General features: G+C 42.7%; 2 protein-coding genes across 3 annotated transcripts in view; both read right to left on the bottom strand.

Moving 5' to 3' along the window:
- Positions 1–15,897, bottom strand: part of unc13a (unc-13 homolog A (C. elegans)) — a 47,038-nt gene extending 31,141 nt beyond the window's left edge. The window contains exons 1-11 of the mRNA XM_068725968.1: positions 15,404–15,897; positions 10,562–10,591; positions 10,355–10,454; positions 8,267–8,384; positions 7,172–7,295; positions 6,705–6,775; positions 6,390–6,444; positions 5,695–5,724; positions 4,917–5,112; positions 1,254–2,066; positions 888–981 (exon numbers count right to left, since the gene is read on the bottom strand). Of these exons, the coding sequence (XP_068582069.1) occupies positions 888–981; positions 1,254–2,066; positions 4,917–5,112; positions 5,695–5,724; positions 6,390–6,444; positions 6,705–6,775; positions 7,172–7,295; positions 8,267–8,384; positions 10,355–10,454; positions 10,562–10,591; positions 15,404–15,425 (1,653 nt within the window). The 5' untranslated portion in view covers positions 15,426–15,897. The remainder of the gene's footprint in view (positions 1–887; positions 982–1,253; positions 2,067–4,916; positions 5,113–5,694; positions 5,725–6,389; positions 6,445–6,704; positions 6,776–7,171; positions 7,296–8,266; positions 8,385–10,354; positions 10,455–10,561; positions 10,592–15,403) is intronic.
- Positions 15,898–16,419: 522 nt separating this feature from the next.
- Positions 16,420–20,914, bottom strand: hmg20b (high mobility group 20B). Of its 2 annotated transcripts, XM_068725953.1 has the most exons (9): positions 20,857–20,914; positions 20,332–20,476; positions 19,867–20,067; positions 18,871–18,991; positions 18,720–18,772; positions 18,549–18,615; positions 18,149–18,364; positions 17,798–17,930; positions 16,421–17,167 (listed from the first exon to the last, which is right to left on the bottom strand). In XM_068725953.1, the coding sequence occupies exons 2-9, from the start codon at positions 20,410–20,412 to the stop codon at positions 17,155–17,157; spliced, it is 885 nt and encodes a 294-aa protein (XP_068582054.1). In that variant the 5' UTR covers positions 20,413–20,476; positions 20,857–20,914; the 3' UTR covers positions 16,421–17,154. The 2 variants fall into 2 exon arrangements, with proteins under 2 accessions (XP_068582055.1, XP_068582054.1); XM_068725954.1 differs by lacking the exon at positions 20,857–20,914 and having other exon boundaries at positions 16,420–17,167; positions 20,332–20,436.
- Between the last annotated feature and the right edge of the window lie 1,028 nt (positions 20,915–21,942).

The raw sequence follows: 21,942 nt of genomic DNA, 5'->3' as shown, positions 1-21,942 counted from the left end.
GCGATACCGTATGGTGTTCCTTTGGAAAAAGCACTAGTTTCACTAGTAGCTGTGGCCACAAGTGTTCCCAAAATTCACAAATGAGTAATACAACGGTGGTACAAGTGGGATATAGAAAGAAAAAGGGGGAGATGAGGAGAGTGGTATAGCTGAGTTGTGTCTTCCTAAGTGAGTGTGGTGATCATTGACATCAGCAGCGTCTCTGTGTTTGAGAATCATAGTACATAAAAGTAGATTACAGCCAGATGGAGGTCCGTGTAATCACTCTTCTAATTATATCTGCTATGTTCTTTGTCTGCCTGGCTGCTCAAAGAATGACACTCAGCATCGATACTCACGTCACGCTGACGGACAGAAATAGTCACGATTGGCATAAACGCCAGGCTTTAAAAATGACACTTAGCAGGATTACAGCATCTTCCTATGTGTTGCTTGGCTCGCCTTAAATATCTATGAGCTGCACGGGACACATGAAATATAAATTAGACTGATTAACACACCACTGGCCACACCCACCTGAGCGTCTGCTCCAGCCATGGGTAATCAGAATGGACAACATGCAAATCGCTACGAGGATGGCAAACAACTGAAAAGAAAATAATGAAATGGCAAAAACAGTACAAGGGGTAAAACAGAAACTATCAATTAAACACAAGACAATATAATCCACAGCAGTAACCGAAAAACTGGGGGAAAAATGGTTTCAACAGAAGCTGGAACAAAACACAGCAACAGTAGAACATGCAGGGACTGACGCAACGAGTCGGTGAGCTCAAATAGTAGACTTATGAGTTGAACCAGAGCAACAACAGACGACACATTACCAACTCTAATGAGGCCAGGCATTCACCTATGCGCACTAAGAAACACACACATGCAGCTTGTACCTCTTGCAGCTGCAGTCGTACTCTGCTGAAAAGTCGAAGCCAGTTGGCTTTGGCTCTGGCATGACCGGGTTGCATGGGTTCCCTCTTTGGGAAGCTAGAAGAATGTTGAGGAAAAACGTTATTCATATATGTGTGCTCTCTATTAGATAATGTAGTGAGTGTACAGTAATTATGGAGATAACTATCTAATAATATTAAACACATAAAGTGGCACTTTAAGTTGATTTTGCAAATTTTTTTTAGCAATTTTTTGCAAATTTTGCAATTTTTTGATTTTGCAATTTTTGTTGGCTGTATAATTAGAATGGCACTGAGTGAAAGCCTATTTTTCCTCCATGAAGCTGACGGTGTATGAACGGTGTTCACCTTGAAACAGGTGGCTCCTCTACTCTCTCTTCCGGAGCTGGCGGGACACTCTCTGCCACTGGAGACTGCTCGGGAGGTCGAGGTTCCTCCAGCGGCACCTCAGAGTTGGGTTCAGGCCCCAGGAGCTCGGCGCCTGGAGCCGGGACCTGCGACGCCGTCGTTGGGGTGGATGTAGTGGTGGTTGAGAGTGCTGGCTGGGTGAGTGCGAACGGAGGCTTGGTGGATTCTGCACTGAAAGGGGGCAACGTGTCGTCCTGTTTGACTGGAGGTAGGCTGGGGGCTGTGCTGGGGGGCTGGAGCTGATCATAGGCAGGCCGCTGCTGATGCAACGACGCCTGCTTCTCCAGCGGTGGCCTGGCGGAGGACAGACCGTCAGTGGGGGGCATCAGGGTGGGGGCAGCGCTTGTGGGTGTTGGGGTGTAGGGCGGCTCCTGGTCTTCACTGAGAGTGCCATCAAGCGGATACGTTTCTTCTTCGTCCTCAAAAGGCATCTCCTCCTCATCCTCGTAGTTGTACTCTCCCCCCTCCACGTACATGTCGCCCTCTCCTTCGGCATACAGCGCCCCCTCTTCCCCTCCGTCTTTGAGGTAGCCTCCCTCGTCGCTGTAGACGCCTTGGGGGTCCTCACCATCCCAGCCTGGGGAATCCTCTTTGCCGTAGCTGACGGAGGAGTGGCAGGAGTGGTAGGAGTCGTTTTCATCGTAGAACTCAGAACCTCGCAAGCTCCCGCCGTCCCCGGCGACAAACTCCTCGCTGAGCTGAGAGCTGCCTCGACTCAACTCGCCCGACGAGGCGTAACGACTGTCGGTGGGACTGAGGGGAGGGGGAGATACAGACACCTGTTACACAAACACACCCACACAGGTTCAAACTAAAACTTCCCACACTTGCACAATGAGGAGTGTGGCTGTCACAGTGACACTTAAGGAACTTGTGTTGGGGCCAGGGAGGGAGACAGCTAACCAATTGGAACAGAGGAGTGTCTTTATCCAACCAATGAGAAAAATCAGGAGGGGTTTGGGCTAGTGATGCATCTACGTAACTACAAGGAGAGTCATCCTTTTAGCAATGGGTTAATACAGCAACACACGGCATACAAAAGCACAAGATTAGCAAAAACACGAGAACACATTTTTCATGAATCAGAGATATAAATAGATCTATTCGGTGAACCTGGAGAGGCTGAGGGTAATTTATTACCCTGGCAGAACAAAACCAGTCTCTCTTTGCAGATATATAAGTGAATAATATTTATTCACGATGATGAATGAGGCTATTAGGCATTGAGGCAGACCATGAGTCAGAGAGATTTGAGACGCATGCAAAAACAATTTCTTACACACACTTACAAACAAGCACACACACACTCTCTCTCTCTCTCTCACTCTCACACTCACACACACACACACACACACACACACACACACACACACACACACACACACACACACACACACCCTTTATTGTTTTGTTTCTATTGATTACAGTCATGTTGGTTCAATAACACATGGTGCAGGAGCAGTAAAGGAGAGAACTGTATTATGGCTTTGGGCTGTTAGCCAGAGGGAATACACAAGTATAGATGGACGGACACATAAACACTCACACAGTGACGACGCTCCTGTTCTTTTCTATTCATCACCTATCTCACGATCTCTCTCTCATCCAACACAAAGACTGACACAGGCAGTGACAAATGCTTGCATAATGTTTGAGTCTACATACATGTCTGCCCTCTTTCTTAGCAAAGAACAAAAAAAACATGATGAAATAAAGACGAAAATGTACGTAATCTGTCTTGGCCTCTCTGCTGCCCCATTATTAGGCTGACTGCCTCCTGCTGTCTTGGTGGAAACAAGTGGAAATTAAATGGGTAGAATTAACAAGTATGGGACACCCACAACAAGACAGGGCTCTTCTTAAGGTCTCACATACAGGAGGAGGCTGTAATAATAGGCTGCCGCGACAACGGATTCTCACACACACACACACACACACACACACACACAGGCTCTTACACAAACTCCGACAATTAACCTCTCTGTCTCTGACTGTTATGAGACGACACCCACACACACAACTCGTCAATCACTCACCCACGCACAAAAACACAAAACTGCGCAAAACTCATAAGAGTCTAACAAAGGCGAAGATGAGAGTGATACATCATTTTGTGATACGGATTTGTGATTGTTCACCAGGAGGAACACAGTAGATATAGATGCAGGAGCAGTAGTTTTCTATAAAATAGTAGAGAATATACATATACAGAGATAGGGTAAGAGCGCATGCATGCAAGCACAGCGAGCGAGGAGGACGGGACAAGTCCACCACTGACGTCACAGCGAGACGGAGTCACAGGCCGGAGCAAGAGAAGGAAGAGGAGGAGGAGTTGGAGAGGAGGTACAGAGACCCACCTATCGGACAGTGAATGCCTACTGTCTAGAGAATACTGACGACTGGTGCGCCGGCTCGACCCTGAGCCTGAGTCGATATCGCTGCGCCCGTTGGTGGCCGAGTCTAAACTATCATAGCGTCTGGTCAGAGGAGTAAGGAGGGAGGTAGGGGGAGAGGGAAGAGGTGGGAGAGGAGCATCAGTGGAGCTCAGTGCAAATCTTTCAAAGAAAGCTCCAACCAAACTGAGCCTCTGCACGACCCGGTTACAGGTTGGGGTTCACAGTTTTTCAAGCTCGTCTTAAAATAACAGTCAGGTGTGGATATGAACTATGAGGCAGTTTTTGCTTGCTGTAATTATTCCTTCTGCTCATCCTGGCCATTAAAAGATCCCTTTCCGTTGTGTTCACACTGTAAGTGATGGGTTAAAACAGTTCTGTACCAAAGTTTAATACAAGGCTTAAGCAGCGTGAGTTATTTAAGTCAAGTGAGTACATCTTTTATCTATCTATTGTCTTTTTTAGTGCAATTCTGTTTTGTATTACTGTCCCTCTCCAGCTCAATAAGGAAACACAAATTATTCATTTTGTATTAAAAACACTAACTTTGGAATGTACCACCTTGATTCTGTCCCCTATCACTGAAATTAAACTGAAATTAAGATGCATTTTACCCATCTGAATCTAACCAAATGAAAAAGGACAAACTTTCTATTTCAGCGTTTTTTGGAGCATTGCATGACTTTTAATCATCTGCCACCTTTAAAAAGAAATATTTTCAGAAATACTGTTATTTTCTGCACAAGTTGGTGCAAAGGACATCACATGGGGTTTCTGATGCGCACACGCATTCACACATGCACACGAAAGATAACCACAAAGGCCCACTTCATACTGTACATGACCTGTATACAAGAACAGTGCTGCCCCAGCGTGCTTGTATACACTGAGGCCAGGGTTATTCTCTAAAAGAGGAGAGCACAGTGGGACAACATGTTACCATGTACAATACAGTGAAACAAAACAAGGCCACAGGGACTGAGCTGTCTCAGGGCTAAACGTTAGTCTCCAAATAGGAATATCTGCTTAAGTGTGATATTACAACTTTAATATTAAACATCAAACGTCTTTTGGTAATCTTCTCTTTCTGTCTCATCCAAAACAAACCCTTTCTCCCTGCTGTTTATACATTATGACATCCAGCCATGGTAATCTCATGAAAAGGAAACCACTCAGTTGTGGCTACGAAGTGCCTGCAGGTGCTCGTTACCTCATGGCTCTGTGGTCGTAGTCCAGCTCATGGATGTCTTCGCCGTAGGATTGTCCGTACTGCTGCTGCCTCATGGGATACTGGTGCATGGAAGCGTTGGGCTGCGAGGTGGTGTAGTAAGGAGGCGGGATGCTGTTACTGGTCTCGCTGCGGTAGTCGCTGTCCCTGTCGTCCACGGCGCTGTCTTGATCCTCGTCTGTTCACGCGAACACAGCGGGAGACGAGGAGAGGGTGGCGGGTCAGAATTGTACGACACAGTGTTTTTGTATAGCGTCTGTGTGTGTGTTGCGCAATGATGTGACAAAAACAAACACGAGATTAATAGAGCAAATAATAAAGTACGCTAAAATGTTCTTTTTTTATATTTTCATGTTGTAATCCTACTGATTTGCTTTAAACATTAGATACCTGATACTTTCTGATTGATAATTGTCGTATTTGCATCTTTACGACAAAAAACATGATCTATTTTACTATCTTATAGTCCACAGTGGAAATTATGCTCTTAAAAAAACTCATATGCATCTTAACCAAACACCAGAGAGATTAATTTACTGTAACTTCACTGAATCTAATTCTACCAGGTTGACTTTAAATCCATTAGGAGAATATAGATTTGAGCTGAAAGGAAGTTCAGAGAGGTTCAGAGAGATATTTTCACGGCAGCTTACGGTCTCTGAGGAAAACTACACAAGGAGATCATTACATTAAGTGAGACATGGACCATAAATACAGACTTACTCCAAGTCATTAGCAGAAACGCATGAAAGAAACTTACTTTGCTGATCTCCCCACAGACTCCAATTACCTGCAAGGAGATAAAGCGTTGGGGAAACCAAATTAGGTTTAGGCGACAAATTAAACGCATCAACAGTCCACAAAGTCAGGGAAACAAACATGTACAGATTTGCAGCCCTGATAAATCATTATTTAGAGATGTAAATATGTGTGCAAAGGGTTCTCAAGTCAGTGTGTGTGTACTGTACATGTGTGTGAGTAAAGAAACACAAAAGGTCTTTAGAGAAGCTTAGATAAAAATAAGCTTTTGTACAGATGCTGCTGGCCTTGGTGCTGCTAAGTAACTAAGAACAGATATAACACACATGCTGTTATCATCAACACACACACAGGCATCATGCCACCATCCAACCCGTCTGTCCACGGATTTATACAATACACACTTGCTCCCTGTGTCATCATCGACAGGATGGTGTGTGTCTGACAACCAATCATATGTCAGTTCACATTCATCATACATCTAGCACCTACAAGTCATTCTACTCGTGATTGGTCTCATCAGCTTTCCTCCCTCCACCCTTCGTTTCATCTCTCAGACTAATTTCTACCTCCTGTTTAGTCCCGTTCTCAGAGAGGGGGTGAGGAAAGGAAAAAAAAAAAAAAAAAAAAGGAGGCATAAGAAGGACACAGCGGGGGGACGGAACAGGAGGAGGTGGACGTAGAATTGACACTCACAGCACTGCGTGGTTGGTGCGTGGAGAGGTCGCTCCTGTTCTTCTTGATCGGCATACTGAGAGGGGGAAAAACAACAACAACAACGCGTGCCTTAGAAAATAAGATCCAGCGCTTCTTCTGAGGAAAATCGCTGGTAAGAATATTGACTCTGTAATTCTGCTGTTATTGGCAGCCATGGAGTGTAATTAGAGAGAAATGAAGAGGAAACACTGAGATCATGAAAGAAAATACGATAAAAAGGAGGTAATAAATAAGAAAATATAGATGACAGATGGTGCAGAGAGATGGGAATGCGGAAGAGATTGAAGTTCTTACATCTTGATCCCTCATGGCATTTAGTTGTTCAAGTTTCTTGGCCCAGTATCTCGCCTCTTCCTCGGGAATGTCTGCAGCACACAACACAACCACGTTACTCTACTCAGCATATCAAATATATATCCCTCTGTACATTAATCTACAAGCACCGGAATAGAACCAAAGAGCAATCCAATTGATTTCTTTCAATGTCATGGCAACAGTATTCGACAGTAATGGATTTACAAAGCAATAGCAATTAAAAGCACTCAATGTAGTGTTAGTACATTAGTGGACGCAGTAGCAGCAACAGCACTAGTACTCATAGTAAATATCAAAGTGGTTGGGACAGTATGTACGGTATCTTCCCGTTTTATTATATTTTATTGAAACATATCCATATATCTAAAATGTAGCTCGTAGAAATGAAACAAGTTACAGAATAAAGCACAAGGTAGGATAAGCACAGCTATGATGAAAGGCCAAACCTAGTGGCAGTTCAAAGCGGGTGTCGAGCAGCAGCCTGTGAAAGGTCGGGTCTTTGGTTCCACAGATCTCGTTCTCAGCCATGATCGCATTGGAGTCCAGAGTCAGCCACTGACCCGGACCCTCCTGGAAAAGATCGAGGAGCAGAGAAATATGGCTTCAGCTATACGTACTGCATGATAAATATCGTCGTTTTTTCCTGCTATGACGAGTCCAAATATCTGCGGTGAAAATGGTCTATTAGTGAGCTTTAGAGGTGCTGGTAGACGTATCTTTTTTTTTTTGTAACCAATGTCTATTAGTTTTCTTTTATAAGTATAAATGACAAGTACAAACAACATTCCACATCTCCTGACCTCACTTCCCCAGACCCTTCTCAATAATACAATAACAATAAATTACATTAAAGCAGCAACAACACAACAGTACCGAAATAAATACACAAACAAAAAATAAAAATACATAAAAAAGAGTCCTAAACTCAAGGTAGTACTCTCAACATCATTGCTTACTCAAAGGTGATACTTTTGTATATTATATAAAGGAAGTATAAGATTGTTGCCTTATGTGTATAATGTGTCCAATGTATTATGTAGAATGTATAAAAAGGTTTCCAGATTTCCTCAACACATTTTGTCTATTTCCAAATGTGTATCCTCTTACATGATGACATTTTGTTAATCCATTCTTTTTTTCTTCCAATAACAATCAATAAGCTAACTCATATATATATATATATATATATGTGTATATATATATATATATATATATATATGTGTATATATATATATATATATATATATATATATATATATATATATATATGTGTATATATATATATACACACACAATATCTGTGTTTTTGAGTGGCCATGACTGAAAGAGTATAAAGGAACTATGTCATGGCAGGTGTATTGCTCAGGACCCAAGCAAGAGCAGTATCGAGTGTGAGGTTGTTTGCATGAGTGGTTCTCGGGAAAGCTGCAAGCAGCAACACCACAGGCCAAGTATTTCGTCCCGTTCTGAACAGGCACATTATGAACGGGCACTGCACTTGTTAAACCAGAGCCAGAGAGAGAGGGAGAGAGAGTGCATACCTCATTGGACTGCCGTATGTTGCGCAGGGGGATCCATAAGGTTCCCACCATGGTGTCCCAGATTAGCCCTTTATTCCACACCTCCACCGTCAGGCCCAGATCCAGGCGGTTTATTTCACTGCTCGGCAGAAAGAGGAAGAGGTGGATTAACAAAAAGAGAAATGAGTTATGAAAAAGCTATGAGGAAGAGAGTGAAATAATACAGAATGTCAGAAAAAGCTGAGTGGAGACAGGCTTGTATAAAGACACCTCACTGCACAGAGGGCTTTCAACAGAAACAGTCTATGTCATCAGGAGCTGCACTTAAATCTGGAGATGGATATGCACTGTGATTCAATCTGCAGAGGGAAATGAGTCACTCCTCATGAAGATGGAAAGAGTAGGTGATTGTCAACCAGGCTGCTGGCAGGATAGAAGAGGGAGCCCAGATAGGACAACAGCAGAGACTATCTATATTTCTGCATGACAAACATGCAGAACTCATCGTTACTCATCTTTCCATCAATCAACGCTTATATACAGCAAATATAACTAGGATTTTTGAAGTGATTACAAATCTGACTGGCAGATTATCAGATCACTAAGCATCTCTTATTGTCAGGCAGGGCGCTTCCCGGAGCCCACCGGCTGTCTTAATTAAAAACCTAATAATAACCACAGCTTTGATATGAAAACACATCGTTCTGCTTCCTTGGAAAGTGGAGGAGGTAATCTGGCATAAAGATGAATGTTGGGAAAGGGGAAATAAAATGAGGAGGAACGGAGCGGAAGGAAGTGAGTGATCTAAAGAGAAGGTGTGGGTGTGTGTGTGTGTGTGTGTGTGTGTGTGTGTGTGTGTGTGTGTGTGTGTGTGTGTGTGTGGGGGGTGCTGTTCTTTAGTTTCGTTTAAAGACATAGCTTAAGTAGATTAAACATAATAGTAGCATCTGTTGTGTTTAGCTTTTCTGCTATTAAGTCAACTTCCTGGCGCCGTGTAATGAAGCTCAGAGAAACACTCTCCACTGGGTGTGTGAACTCTGCTGGAGCAGGTGTTAGGTCATCCTCTCACTCTTCAAAGGAGGGGAGGAGAGAGGAAGCATGAAGAAGAGAGCAAAAATAACTCCCTTTAGGAAGTATAAATGTCACAGCTGACCCTGCTGCTCCTCTGTGTGACAGTACTCACTCCTTATATACTGCCTATATTGAAACGACTTATTACTACTATTGACTGGCATCTGCCAACTGATATTAACATGTAGATTTATTTTTAGAACTATGTCAACTAAATTCATAATTGCAACAGCAAACATATTGCATTCTTGAAATACTTCCAAGTGGACATACTTTAATTTCTGGCATTAAAGCCCATTGAAAGTTCCTCTCTTTAAGAGTAAAAACATAAGTTTAAACTAAAAAACTTAGAGCTTAATACTTAAAAGAGAACTTTTCTTCCTTGTCAAAACCTGGCACCTACATTACCCACGATGCAACTCGTTCACCAACGGTTCGAGTGTGCTATGCTAGCAGCAGCTAACGTAGCCTCGAGCCGCTAGCCTCAAGCAGAGATGAGGAGCTCACATTCGTTTTTTATTTTCAAGTCTTCAGCCCCAGCTGATGCCGACTCAAGTGACATCACGTGAGGCAATTCGTCAGATTTCATTCAGCTCCCTGTGGGGCCACAAACGGCTTTATACAACCTGTTTCGCATATGCAGTCGTACTCCCTCAGGGTCTGGTGACAGACATTCATGTGTAAATCACAACTCTTGGCTTATCTGACACCTCCTTTGATGAATCTAATGCCGCCTTTCTTGGTCACATAGACTTTAATGCGTACAGTTATGAGCCTTTCTGTACAGAGAGACGGCTCATTGCACTACCGGTGCTATTTAAAGGAGAAGGCAGTGAGGGGAGAAAGCGAGAGAGGAGGATGACTAGGAGGTGTGAAGAGTAGGGAATGTAGTAAGAAATAAGAGTTTGTGCAGCAAAGTCTGCCCCCCAATTAAGCAACATAAGGCAGATTTACAGAATAGGACTGAGGCTAAAATAAGGAAAAGCCTGGTGAGATAAAAGGGGGGAGAAGATGTGAGAAAGGGCAAGAAGCACTCACAACATGAAGTCCTGCTCCCAGCACGGCTGACTGCCGCGCACGGCGATGGTTGTGCTCTTAACATTCTGCACCTTCAGGGTCACGTATGTGTTAAATTTCTCTGTAAAAAGTGGAGTATAAATGCCATTGGTCATGATACTGTGTGTGTTTATATACGTTCCGATTCAGTAAAAAAAATAAGCAACTAATGGGTGCTATCCAACTCACCTTGGGGTCCATCGAGCTTGGCTTTCTTCACTGCAAAGAGATTAAGAATACAAAAAATAAATTAGGGGAAAAGTGAGCTGTAATATCAAAGTCAAGAACGTTTTTCAAAGATTTCACATTTTCACGCTGCAAATATAACATTCAGTGAATCCTCAAAGGCTTTTCTCAGGCCTTTGCTTACAGCGTGATGTGACTTTAACCTACACTCGGGGCAAGACTCTGCATGTAGCATGAAAGTACAGCTGGTGATTGACAGGAGTCTGGCATTTTTAAAAAGAGAAGGGGGGGGGGTCTGCTCTTCTCAGCCTAGGACTCCTCTTTCGTCTCTGGACAGAATGCCAGGATCTCAATATGAAAGCCTGCATCCGTTCAGCAGGAGATGTCAGGATCTCTGAGTCACTGGGCCAGAAGGACCGTTTGTGGAGGCGAGAGTAAAAGCTGACGCCAGGGAGGAGAATGGCCACATACCTCGTCCTCTCTGAATGATGTATGTGCATGTATTCCTGGATGGTTGACAGCAGGGGGTGGTGGATAAAAGATGGAGCGGTGCTGCTTTTCTGCCTAGCACAATAGATGAGGCTCTGGTGGAGGTGCCACTGCCGGCTCCTCCATGCAGGGACCTCTGGAGGTACCAGACTGACTTATAAAACCACAGTGACGTCAACAGTCTATTCATTATTCATTCAATCCGGCACCCTGCCGATGCCCAGCATCCCCATGTTCAGCAGTGAGGTATTAATATTCAGAGCTCTGGGTCTTTTTCTTTCATTTTTTTTTTTTTTATCCCTGCTTGATTGTCTCTTTTCACTGATGTAACATTTCAGAAAAGAAATACAGGGAATAAGCGTATACTAAATGGACCTTAACAGCAAGCCCTTAAAAAATTCTCTGTCATGTTAGCGTGTTTTCGCTTGGCTTGGAAGAATGGCTTCATAATGTATGACCTACAGTCCGACTCTCTGAAACAGAAAGAACTAAATAAAGGCTCCCTGTTATTCAATCAAGAAACGCCTAAACATTAGGGTAGCAGAAGTGATGCTGACAAAGAAACACACTCTGAGTCACTTTCTTAGTCAGTGGCAGCAGAACAAGCATGATAATCGTTGTGGACAAATTGGCTTCTAAAAATAGCGTCACCCCAGCAAAAACCCTTGGGATAATGCTTTTTGCTTAAATATCGGTGTGATTCATGAGGCAGGTGGCGGAGCGAGTGGTTCGTCGCCCAACTTTAAAAATAAAATCCACATCCTGATACTTCAGCTGCGGATGAGGCAGCCACACCTCAGTGGTAAGGAAGAATATTTTCCATGGAAGCCCTGAATAAAGTAATTAAATTAAGTTTTTTTTTCTCCACTTTGGACAGTAAATGACAGATTCAACTTGGCTGCACTGTTGTCAACACTCTCCCTCTGCCTCATACGCTGTCCTCTCCTCACCATCAACCAGTCATCAGTCCTCTCTCTCTCTCTCTCTCTCTCTCTCTCTCACTCAATCACTCGCTCCTACTAGCTCTCTCCCTGCCATGTGGTGAGTATGCACGTGTGCTTCCTTTCTATCTCTTTCTCTCGTTCGCTCCATTAATCTCTCTGTGCAGCCGGATGCGGGCAGAGCGAGCTGCATCCCCAACACTAAAAATAACCACTTCAGTGTGACAGGGGTGTGTGTGTGTGTGTGTGTGTGTGTGTGTGTGGGGGGGGGGGGGGTGCCATAATGGGGTGTGTGTGTGTGTGTGTGTGTGTGTGTGCATGTGTGTGGGGAGGGGGTGCTTACAGCTCACAGGCATGAGACTAAACCACCACTGCTGCAGTTACTGAACAGGGGAACGAATGAAAGAAAGTAGGTGAAAAGGAGTTACATATTTTCTGCAAACCCTCAAACCGAAAAATGTTGAGTCCCTGCCACAGCAATTACAGAATCTCATTTTCTCTTTCTTTGCTGGGGAAAATTGGACAAATACATTCACTCACGCCCCAGTGCAGACGACCTAAAGGGGCTTTTTTTTCTTTCTTTTTTTGGGATTTCCTGAGGTTTTCCAATCAAAAGCTTTCAAAAGAGCCCACACTTCAGAGCAATCCTACTGACACCAGGAACAACAATACAAACCGGCAGACAGGGAACGCAGTGAGGAAGAAATCTAAAGATTATGACAAAGAAAGGTGAAATGATTCAAGTGCACAATTAAGAAAAACTATTACACTGAGAGGTCACTACAGCGTGTGCTTGTGTCCTCTGCCAGATAAAAACCGAGTCCCACACCTGCAGTAGACCTTGGGGAATGTATCAACGTTAATCGGAGTATGACTGCTTTAAAAATATAGCTGCAAAGTATTAAGACTTTAAGCTTTTAGAGAATATAGTATATGTAGCCATGGAATCATTAAAATCAGAATATGAATGCTACAGTGCTGTATATATATATATCTCCATTAAAACACAACTGATCTCCCCAGCACCCGTAGTCATTATTACAGGAACACAGCAACGTGTTTGAAATGGTAATAAGATATAGAACTAGCCAAGGACGGGTTGTTGCTAAATTATATTCATTGCTGATGTTGGACTTTTCTGACTTCTTCTGCAAGAACACCTTCCCTAATGATCTGCATACATATGTAAATAGATGTTTGGATAATGCCTCAATGAGAGGAAGGTGACACTAGTAAGGATGTCTCTCGTGGCTCACTCCGTTATAAAGTTCTCATGCTTGAACTGGCGTCTCGCTTACAGGAGGTGACAGTAAGAGGACGGCTGCCAGAGCTGAATGCGCTTATTCAGCTTCTGTGGCACAGGCCATTAACTCAAACAGCACACCCAACATCACGGGACGTGGAAGTAAAACTGCAGCGTTTATCAGCCCAACTCATGTTACCGTGCAGCAGCTCAAGGTAAACCGCCGAGCTCGTCATCCTCTCTATTTCTTCATTCTACTAACAGCCACCGTGAAAGGAAGATAATATCAATATAAACCTAGCTGCAGGAATATAACAGAGAGCGTAGCATCTAATGAGAAAATGCCAGCAGAGACCTAAAATACATTGCGGTTGCTATGCCAACAAAGCCTCAGGACATAAAGGGACCGCCAACGAGCCCGGATTTCAATCCTGACATCTGTGCAATCAGCTCTAGCACCGGTGTCAACAACACAGCAGCCTCTTCATACACACTACGAGCCCGCTGCAACCTCTCAGAGAATCTGCAGGCCAAGTTTGAAGGAGTCACTTTTTACATCTTTCCTTCACTGCTCCCTTAGAAATCAGGCACTGCATTCATCAAGTGTCTCAGGGGGAGAGAATGAGCCCAAACTGGCCCAAAATATTAAGACTGCAGGTGCAGAAGTGCTCCCAGTTTAAGACTCGGGGGTTATTAATGAGTTGGTATTAGCTGCGCAACTTGAGAAACTCTGATGATTTAAGAGAGCTGGAGATCTGATTAAACTCAAACTTTTTGAATGCTGTCTCTTCAGTTTTTAAAAAAAAAAGTGTTGAATGAATGCTGACACGACAAATTGATTTTAAGGTTGTGAGTGGACAAGGAGAACTTCTCCTTGTTAAGAGGTTGTGTAAAAAGCATTAAATAGTTACTCTAAAAAGGGGGGGGGGGGGGGGGGGGTGATTCCTAATGAAACTTTAAGCATTGTTCTGGGATCTGGGGTTAACCAGAGGATATTGAGAAAGTTACATCCCGAGGATAATAGTCTTTCACTCCGGAGACATTTACACATTCTATCCATCCCGTTTGCTCCGGTACAGTAATGCACTTCAATTTAAATCTGACAGCAATAAGACTCCGATCAGGTTAATAAGAACAAATTAAGTCTTGGACCTCCTGATACAAAATGTTCCACAACTTCACCAATAAAAAACAATATAATTTTACATTTTAGAAATGACCACATTATGCTTTGGACGTCAATGTCATTATTACACTGACTGAATGACATTTAAGTGTTTAGGACTGATTCACCGTTTGTATGTGTATGTTTTAAATGTAAAACATACAAACATGACGTCACAGACATCATCATTGGCTTCATCCATCCAATGACAAACAGCGACTGAAGGAAGATATAATAATATATATATAATACAATACAGTGCAATGTGATGAGTCGCTGTTTATACAGTAGAAAAATAATGTGGACCCCCATTGGGGAAATCTGAAATTATTCAAAGACAGAAATAAATCAAAAGCAGAAATGTCATTATAGAATACTGCAACCAATCGTGTGGCTTAAATGAATATCGTACTGTATAAAAGTATAACCGGTAGTCTACTGCACACGCCTTTTTTGGGGGGGGGTCCGCGCAATTACGCATGAAAACTGAGATTTAAGGTCCAAACTGTAGATGACTTCAATTAAAACGTTCAGTTTCTTTCTTTTCTACATTAAACAAATAACACCTCGCGATTTTTTTACGGGGGGGGGGGGGGGGGACCAACTGAGAGTGGGTTACATCTTGTTTTACTATGTTTGACAGCGGCTGCCAGAAAGCATACACCCACTCCATCAATCGATCCGGTTGTAGCAATGGCAGGATTTGTATAAAATGAGCCCAGACTGTCACCCAGTAGGAGCGAAATATGTCAGGTTAAGTAATTGTAAAAAAAAAAATACATAGATCAGAAATATGCACCTTATATATGCAACCTGCCAATTAATAGCGTGGCAAATAAAAATGAAACATTCCTGTGTAAGATGGCTTTTCTTAAAATGTTGATAAAGGCTCGTTATCCTAACAGGTGGATCCCCAAAAGCAGTAAAGATAACACTTGGTGATATTTAAGCCGCTCACACCAGCAGGTCGAGGAAATGCACAGCAAGACATGGACACGTTCTCTTACCTCCAACACACAGCAATGACATTTCTTATATGCGCCTTTAGTACAGGGTCCAGCTTCTTCACCCGCTTCCGTTATCGAGCTAATAATCTGTGCACAACAAATAGCCTGGGAGGGAATCGTTGGGCTTGGAGATGGACAAGCCAGCTGCCGTCGCTGGCAGAGACGGGGCCTGGCAGCGCTCCTTACGCCTGACAGAAATAAAACTAAATAAAGTCTTCACACTTCGAGAGTGAACGCCAGCGTCGCAATCCTCCGTCTTCTTTCGGTTTTAACGGCGTGTCCCTCTAAATCTGAGACTCTTTCCCACCACCCCCTTCTCTCTCTCAGCTCTCCGCTCGCCAACACACAGCCATCTTGTTCAGCTTCAGCACCGCCGCTGCGTGGACAGCTCCTGCCAGTGACGTCAGGGCGGTGCTGATGGCGTGAAAAAGGGGGTGGAGATGTCGTAACGCCTGATTATTAGCCTCTTCCTCTTGGATCTTCAACATATTTGTTAAAAAAAAAAAAAATCTTAGGAAATCCTCAAATAATGACACATTAGCACTGTGAAACATATTGTGATTGATTTTGTCAATATTATTTACACCAATTAAGACGTTAATTGGTTATAATTGGTTATCAGTTATAGGGGAAAGGTACGGAGCACTTCATACTCATGCTCCTCTTCAGCAGAATCTCTGCTGAAAAGCACGTTTTAAAAGATTTAAGATGAAGATGATGAATAATGAAAACTGTTCCAAGATTTAAGACTTTTTCCAGTGTTGGCAAACAGCTCCCCCTGCTGGTTAAACAACATCCATCGCTTCTCTACAGACTCAGTTCAGCGAAAACACACACACACACACACACACACACACACACACACACACACACACACACACACACACACACACACACACACACACACACACACACACACACACACACACACACACACATATATATGAGAGGGGGAAAACAAGTCGTTTTGTGATATGACTTTAACTTGAGACAGGGAATTTTATACAATTAAACAATTAAAAAAAAGAAAAGCAATATTTTCACACATTCACCTTTTGTTGGAAATATTTTCAGTATGGTTTAATGAACATTTCAGAAAATACAAATATACTTCACAAATATATAATATTCTGACATGTGAAACTGCTTGTCCATTCAACAACCTGCCGTCATCAATGTCAATTCAAACATGTAAACCCAGACATTCCATTTTCACCCTTTCCAGTTTTGTGTTTTTTGTTTGTCATGCGTTCTAAAATAACACTACACATTAACCCACCCACCAAATGCCAAATGGCATTTATTGTAAACAAATAACAAGGTTTGTCTCATTAGACAGGTCATGAGCCTGTAGGTCACTGCAGATACTACACAATGAGGTTAGGGTCAATCCAATTTGACTTAATTAAAAGCAGATTTGAAGATAATATTACATTATATTTAATGAAATTCCTGAAGTGTAAAAACCCTAAACCCTGGCACACAGATTTACATTCACAAAAACTCATGTGCATGACTACACATTTTCTACCTTATTTATACACATATTCATAAAGAAGAGGCATGTAGACGCGGACTGTGTGTGTGTGTGTGTGTGTGTGTGTGGCGTTTTGAAGTGTTTGCACCCTTGCCTTTACTATCCTTGAGATATCCACATGCTCTGTTGATTGGCACTGACTTGACCTAACGCCACCGAGCCGGACACGTGTCCCTCTGATGCAGGAATGAAAGGGTCGCCAGCTGAAGTCTCCTCATAACTTCTCACTGACAAGGAATCAAAGCACAGAGTTAGAAAAAAAACAAAACAAAGACAGACATAAATACTATATATGGGTTTTGAGACTTGGGAACAAATTAAATGGAAAATCGTGTTTGACTCTATGTCGATAAAAATTGCCTACATTTTCAATGTCATGGCTTAATATCTAGCTGATGATGAAAGAACTTTTTAGCGTCTGACATCATCTTTTAAACAATGTTTAAATGATGACACATGTTTGGCACCTGTGCTATTTTACAACTGTTTTGGGGACTCTAATGCTACGACACTTACTCGGCTAAATGCTACGTTTAAGGCCAAGTTTGGTGAATCCGACTTGGAGCGCTCATGCGAGCAAGCCTTACAAAAACATGAAGCCCAATATTTTAGCAACAACTCCTCACATTTAAAGCCAGTTCAGCACATAGAATTATACATGTCTGGTTTAAGCTTATTCTTTGAAGGGGAAAATAAGATGACTGGTTGCTCATCCAATCCTATATTTAGGCAAAGTGAAGGACAGCACATTCATTAGAAGAAAGAAGCAGAGTGTATCAGCACACTGGATTACAGCCCCCAACCTTCGTTTTGAACATGCCAGCCCCACCAGGTCGAGTCTGGATGAGATCAGTTACCTGTCCAGATGAGAGAGGACTTCGCAGAGCTGGCTGAGCAGCGCACGATGCTTGTGAGGGTTTCCCTCCAGCACTCCGCTGAGACGACTCAGGTAGGAGTCCAGGTTCCCATGAGACGCCGTCTCTCCTGTGCCTGTTCAGAGAAGCCACAGAAGGATTAAATCCTCGTTTCCTCTCGAGGAGAAACATAATGGAAGTTAGGCACCGACATGACAATTCATTTATTCTTTGGAGAATTAAGCGTTCTTAGTTTAAACAAAATAAATCTAGCAGAAAAAATATAATCTGATATCCATCTGTCTTCGTTAAAGCATTTCTCCTCTGACTAAATACAGCCAACTGACTGCTGACCTGGCAGCGGAACTGATGACAGACTGTTGACCAATGTGTGTTTAATGGTCAGCAGGTTTTGGTGAAGAGCCTGGGTGCGCTTCTCGTCCAGCCCCAGTTCAGCCTCCAGGCGCTCTTTAGCACTGTACATGTCCTTTATGTGCCGCTGAAGCACCGCATTCTGCTCTTCAAACTCAATGTTGGCCTTACGAAGCCGTCGCAACTCAGCCTCTCGAGCTGAAAGCACAAAAAGGGAAAATAAAAAAAAACGGGATCAGGTGGGAGCACAAGATTACGTCCTGTGTGACATGTTGGATGGAACTTACTTTGCATAAAAATGTCCTATTAGCTAACAAAGTAATCGCACAATTTGCTTTAGCATCAATCCATAGTAGAAGAACCTGTGGTCAGTTTCTGTTACCTTTGTTCTGATCGAGGAACTCCTCTGTGAAGATGGGGATGTCGAATCCTCTGGTGAGGTCAGAAGCCTAAAAAGGACGTAATCAGCAAAATCGACAACTTCGCTGTTTGAAAATGATGCGGAAACGACATCGCAGAATATACAGTGACAAGATATGGACGTGTCATGTACCTTTGATACTGAAGACTCCGAATTTGTACTGATGATGACAGACGGAGTGTCTTCTGAAAGAGAAAAAAAAACGTGAGTGCATATTACAGCTCACACGGCACAGAGTCGTGACACAACACACACACAGTATGTAGAGCTCAGTTGTCGTCACCTTTCTTGATCCTCTTGTCTTGTATCTTAGCGCTGGTGATGTGATAGGCCTCAGTCTGCTGATATTCCTTCAGTTCCTGGGCATACTGCATCTTCTCCCGATCCGCCTCGTCCAGGTAGCGCTGTCAGTGCAAAGATAGTGTAGCGCTTGATTATTTAAAACACCGAGCACGTTTCTTGGGAATTGGTCACGCAGTATATTTTAGTAGGAAAATGCTTGCCAGCTGATGTCTGCAACCTATTTATGGAAATAAAAAAGAAACAGACGAAGCAAAACAAATGCAGCAATAACACCGGCAATCATATTCGCGACTGTCGTTTCTGTGTAGTCGACCGTGGAAACCAGCCCGACTGGCTCAATAAGAAAGCATCATTCAGGGTGCTTTTACATCAGGGACCCGGGCCCGGATCAGAGTGCATTTGACCCAGTTTGTTTGACATTAGTCTGATCACTTTGTACCGTACTCAGACACGGTTCGTTGATCCGTCCACTTGAAAAGGTGGCACGGATCATGTGTATGGTTGGCATCAGGTGTGAAAACCAAATTGCACCAAAATAAGGACGCGGACCGCTATTTATTAGGTTTGCTCGTGACCCGTCCAGCTGCGGAAAAAGGATCTCTCTGTAAATGCTCACTTGAAATGTGGACAGACAAAAAACATCCAAGCACAACTGGACAATACAGGCGAAAAGGAGAGATTTATTGGTAGCGTGGGTACAATAAACAACAAAACAATGCCACGACAAACTTAAGAAAATGAGGCTGCAATACCAGAAAGTGAGGAATGCGGTGCGTAATCATCGTATATTCTCCACCCTCCGATCACGAGATAATGTGACCGGTTAGTCCAGCAGTGAGCCTCCCACTGAGCGGGAAGTAACAGGCTAACCTCAGTGTTTATAATATTCTCATAAGACCTTGTCGGATATATGTGTATAATATATATATATATATACATATATATATTAGAATAAACAATACATGTAAAAGCATACCTGTTTGTCATTCAGGGCTAACTGTGTCCACTCTGCTCCAAGTCTCTTGGTGATTTCTGGGAAAGGTAAGTCAGGGTATCTGGCCCGCATACGTTCTCGGCGTTCATTCAGGAAGCGGACGTATCCCGTCACCGGTGCCTTGGGACCGTTTGGCAGCACCTTCTTTCTTTTCTTTCCCTTCGGCCAGCCTCTCTTCTTTGGCTGCAGAGAGGGGGAACAACGCTCACATGAAGGCAGGGGCCGCTCCCTCACCTGTGCTGCTCAGCAGACAACTATCATAACTACATACTAGGGTTGCAACAATTCACTTCAATATCAATCAATAGGAAGATTGTTTTCTCTACCAGTTTCAACAAATAGGCCACATATATAGCTTGTTTAATCAGATCTTTGGTTGCAAAGACAGCTTTACTCCTCCAACTAAGTCCTTTACACAGCCTTTTGGTCAGATGCAGCAGTACTCACCTCTTCCTGTGGCTGATCTGCTGAATGTGAAGGTCTGGACTGCTGCGATGCATCACCCTGCTCTTGTTTGATCCCACCCATGACCACCGTGCACGGACTATGTAACTGGGGTTAATCGGTTAGGGGTTACGTCGTGGGGGGAAGCCTGTGCAGAATAACATAAGAGACGTAAAAAAAATAAAAAAATAGAATAGATGCGAGCAACAGTAAAATCCAGCAATAATGTCCTCGCAGGGATGCCGCTTCTTATGCTAACCTGACTGCTAGCAGTCCAATGCGGCTAACTGTTAACACACACACACACAAACACACACACACACACACACACACACACACACACACACACACACACAACGGACAATAGCCAAACAAAAAGCTAATCCAAACTGCTCCCTCTTTACAAGAAAAGAAAAATGAAATACAGGAAATATGTGTATTCAGACACACTGTTTAGTCACTACAGACAATGGCAGTTATATATAATTATTTCTACTTTTTTGGGGGGATAAACGTCTTCTAACTCACCCGATAATGATTCCCTCAGCCAAACAGGAAGAGAAGCCTGTCTGCCCTCTGATTGGTCGGTACGGAGAGTCATGATTGGTTGGTTGGATATCCCCCCCCCCCTCGACCCCCCTCCCTCTACAGCGTTCGAGGAGAAGAAAACGTTGACGTGAGAAAAACAATGCAGCATACATTGAATATACTCAAGTAAGTACGTCAAAATTGTATTTAACTACAGTGCTTGAGTACATGTTAAGTAGCAACACTTACCATTACCGTCCCTAATGTGTTTAGACTATTTATGAAATTCATAAAACGCTAAAAAGTACTAAAATGGCATACTCTTTACATTCTATCAGTTTAATAAGGCGTATATTCACAAAGATCCCGTTGACTTTCTTTTCTTTTACATTATTCACTATATTTAAGTAATTTGTATTTTACTTTGCTTTTTTATTTGACATTGCTCCCATATTTTATTTAATTTTGTACTATTTTAGGTTTATAAGATGATAAGATGTTTATGTTATTATGCAGTTATGAAATGCATGATAGTCTGTAATTGTTTGGGTATGGAATTTGGATAACGTTTTTTTTTTTAAGACGATTTGTCCTCAGATCAAACTCCACGGCCGCCTGCTTAATATAACGAATCTCAGGCAGGCAAAATACGTCCACTAATTAGGCAAGTATACATATTTATTTGGCCATGTGATGCTCGAGCGGATGTGCTTGTAAAACAAAAGCTTTACTAAGTGTTCAAATGAACTTAGATAAGACACAACATTTGCTATCTGCTTTTGGCTGTCATGTGTATCCCAGATGGGTGCATCCATGACCCATTGTATTATCAGACATCTTCAGGGCCTCCTCCCATCACCATTTATCCAGTGAAAAGACGTTCAAAAAATTCAACAATAACAAACATAACCAAAAAAGAAAGAAAACATGAAGCAATATAGACAATAACGAATTGAATGAGGGAGCTGTAAACTTAAACATATAATTAAACGCCTTATTCATTTTTATTTTATTATAAAAGTATTTTTCCAATTATTTGAGAAGTCTATGTTAGAAACAGAGTCAAAGCAATATTGTAATTCAACA

The sequence above is a fragment of the Cebidichthys violaceus genome, unplaced genomic scaffold (genome assembly GCF_023349555.1).
Source record: "Cebidichthys violaceus isolate CVI_PGR_0920_01 unplaced genomic scaffold, fCebVio1.0.p SCAF_37, whole genome shotgun sequence".
Lineage (NCBI taxonomy): Eukaryota > Metazoa > Chordata > Actinopteri > Perciformes > Stichaeidae > Cebidichthys > Cebidichthys violaceus.
The sequence above is the reverse complement of the archived record's forward strand: the minus strand, read 5'-3'. Positions and strand labels throughout refer to the sequence as shown.